Source organism: Morone saxatilis, unplaced genomic scaffold (assembly GCF_004916995.1).
Source record: "Morone saxatilis isolate NCDOM2014 unplaced genomic scaffold, NCSU_SB_2.0 Contig4, whole genome shotgun sequence".
Lineage (NCBI taxonomy): Eukaryota > Metazoa > Chordata > Actinopteri > Moronidae > Morone > Morone saxatilis.
The window spans coordinates 3,941,238-3,942,265 of NW_023339984.1; the positions used below are offsets into that span (position 1 = coordinate 3,941,238).

Consider the following 1,028-nt stretch of genomic DNA (forward strand, 5'->3'; position numbering starts at 1 on the left):
AACATAAGAACATTTAATGTCAGTGTAGCAAATGCAAAACCTCATTACATTTAAAAGTGGGAGGACTTCTAGGATAAACAGTTCAATTTGATGACTTACGTGCTTATTGCAATACGTGTAGCAGATCTTGTATGTCCAGCATCGATCGCTTCCGTGCTCTGGCCGTGCCCAGGTCAGTTTCAGGTAGTCTCCTTCTTCTGTGACGTTCGGCTTTAGGGAGGGTACCACTGAGGACATTGCAAAAGGACAATTTTATGTTAACTTGTACTTGGCAGCAAAAGAAAACAAAATTAATTTCCTGGTTCTGAAAAGCATTTTAACAGACAATCATCTATATTTATTTTCACCAGTAATAAACCATTAGAGGTCACACCAACCAAGTACAGCTCTAAAGGTGCTCATTACAGCTTCAGTCTCCACAACGATGCAGACATCATCATGGGGAGGTCCAATGTTCATCTCACAACCATTTCCATCGCTGTAAGGCCGATCACACTTCTTAAAAGTTTTCAGACTTTCTTCCAAAATTCCACAAATCCTGTAATGACAAAATGAGAAGGTGATAAGAGAAGTTACAGCTAACACACAAGCTGTATTCAAAGTATTTCATCTAAATAAAAACAACGCAAAATTGCTTCGGAGTCCTGCAGTTCCTTCAGTCGCCACTAGATGTCAATAAAGCTCATGGATTATCTGCTGCTAATTAGTATCCATGTGGACTGACGAATGTTCCTGAATTATGTTACTATATTTACAACACAACCAGCCCTGAATGAAGCATGAAAACCTCATCCCCATGAAAGCTTTTTTTTCAGATACTGGATTCTTCGAAGATACACAAGCTAGAAAGGCTATAAGGACAAAGTGGGCTGACGATGATTCACCTTCCGTTTAATTGTGGAAATCTCTGATGTTTGATGTTGTCACTTTAGAGGAGCTGAGATACCATGTTGGTGGGGGGGCAGCCTTTTGTAAGAAATTAGAAGAAACCACTCAATCTTGTAGGAAGTGCAGTTTGGCATGAAGAT

General features: G+C 39.8%; 1 protein-coding gene across 1 annotated transcript in view; it reads right to left on the reverse strand.

Annotated features, from left to right (window-relative positions):
* Window positions 1–1,028, reverse strand: part of LOC118338288 (interleukin-13 receptor subunit alpha-1-like) — an 11,342-nt gene that overhangs the window by 4,449 nt on the left and 5,865 nt on the right. The window contains exons 5-6 of the mRNA XM_035675574.1: window positions 378–538; window positions 100–227 (exon numbers count right to left, since the gene is read on the reverse strand). Coding sequence (XP_035531467.1) covers window positions 100–227; window positions 378–538 — 289 coding nt within the window. The remainder of the gene's footprint in view (window positions 1–99; window positions 228–377; window positions 539–1,028) is intronic.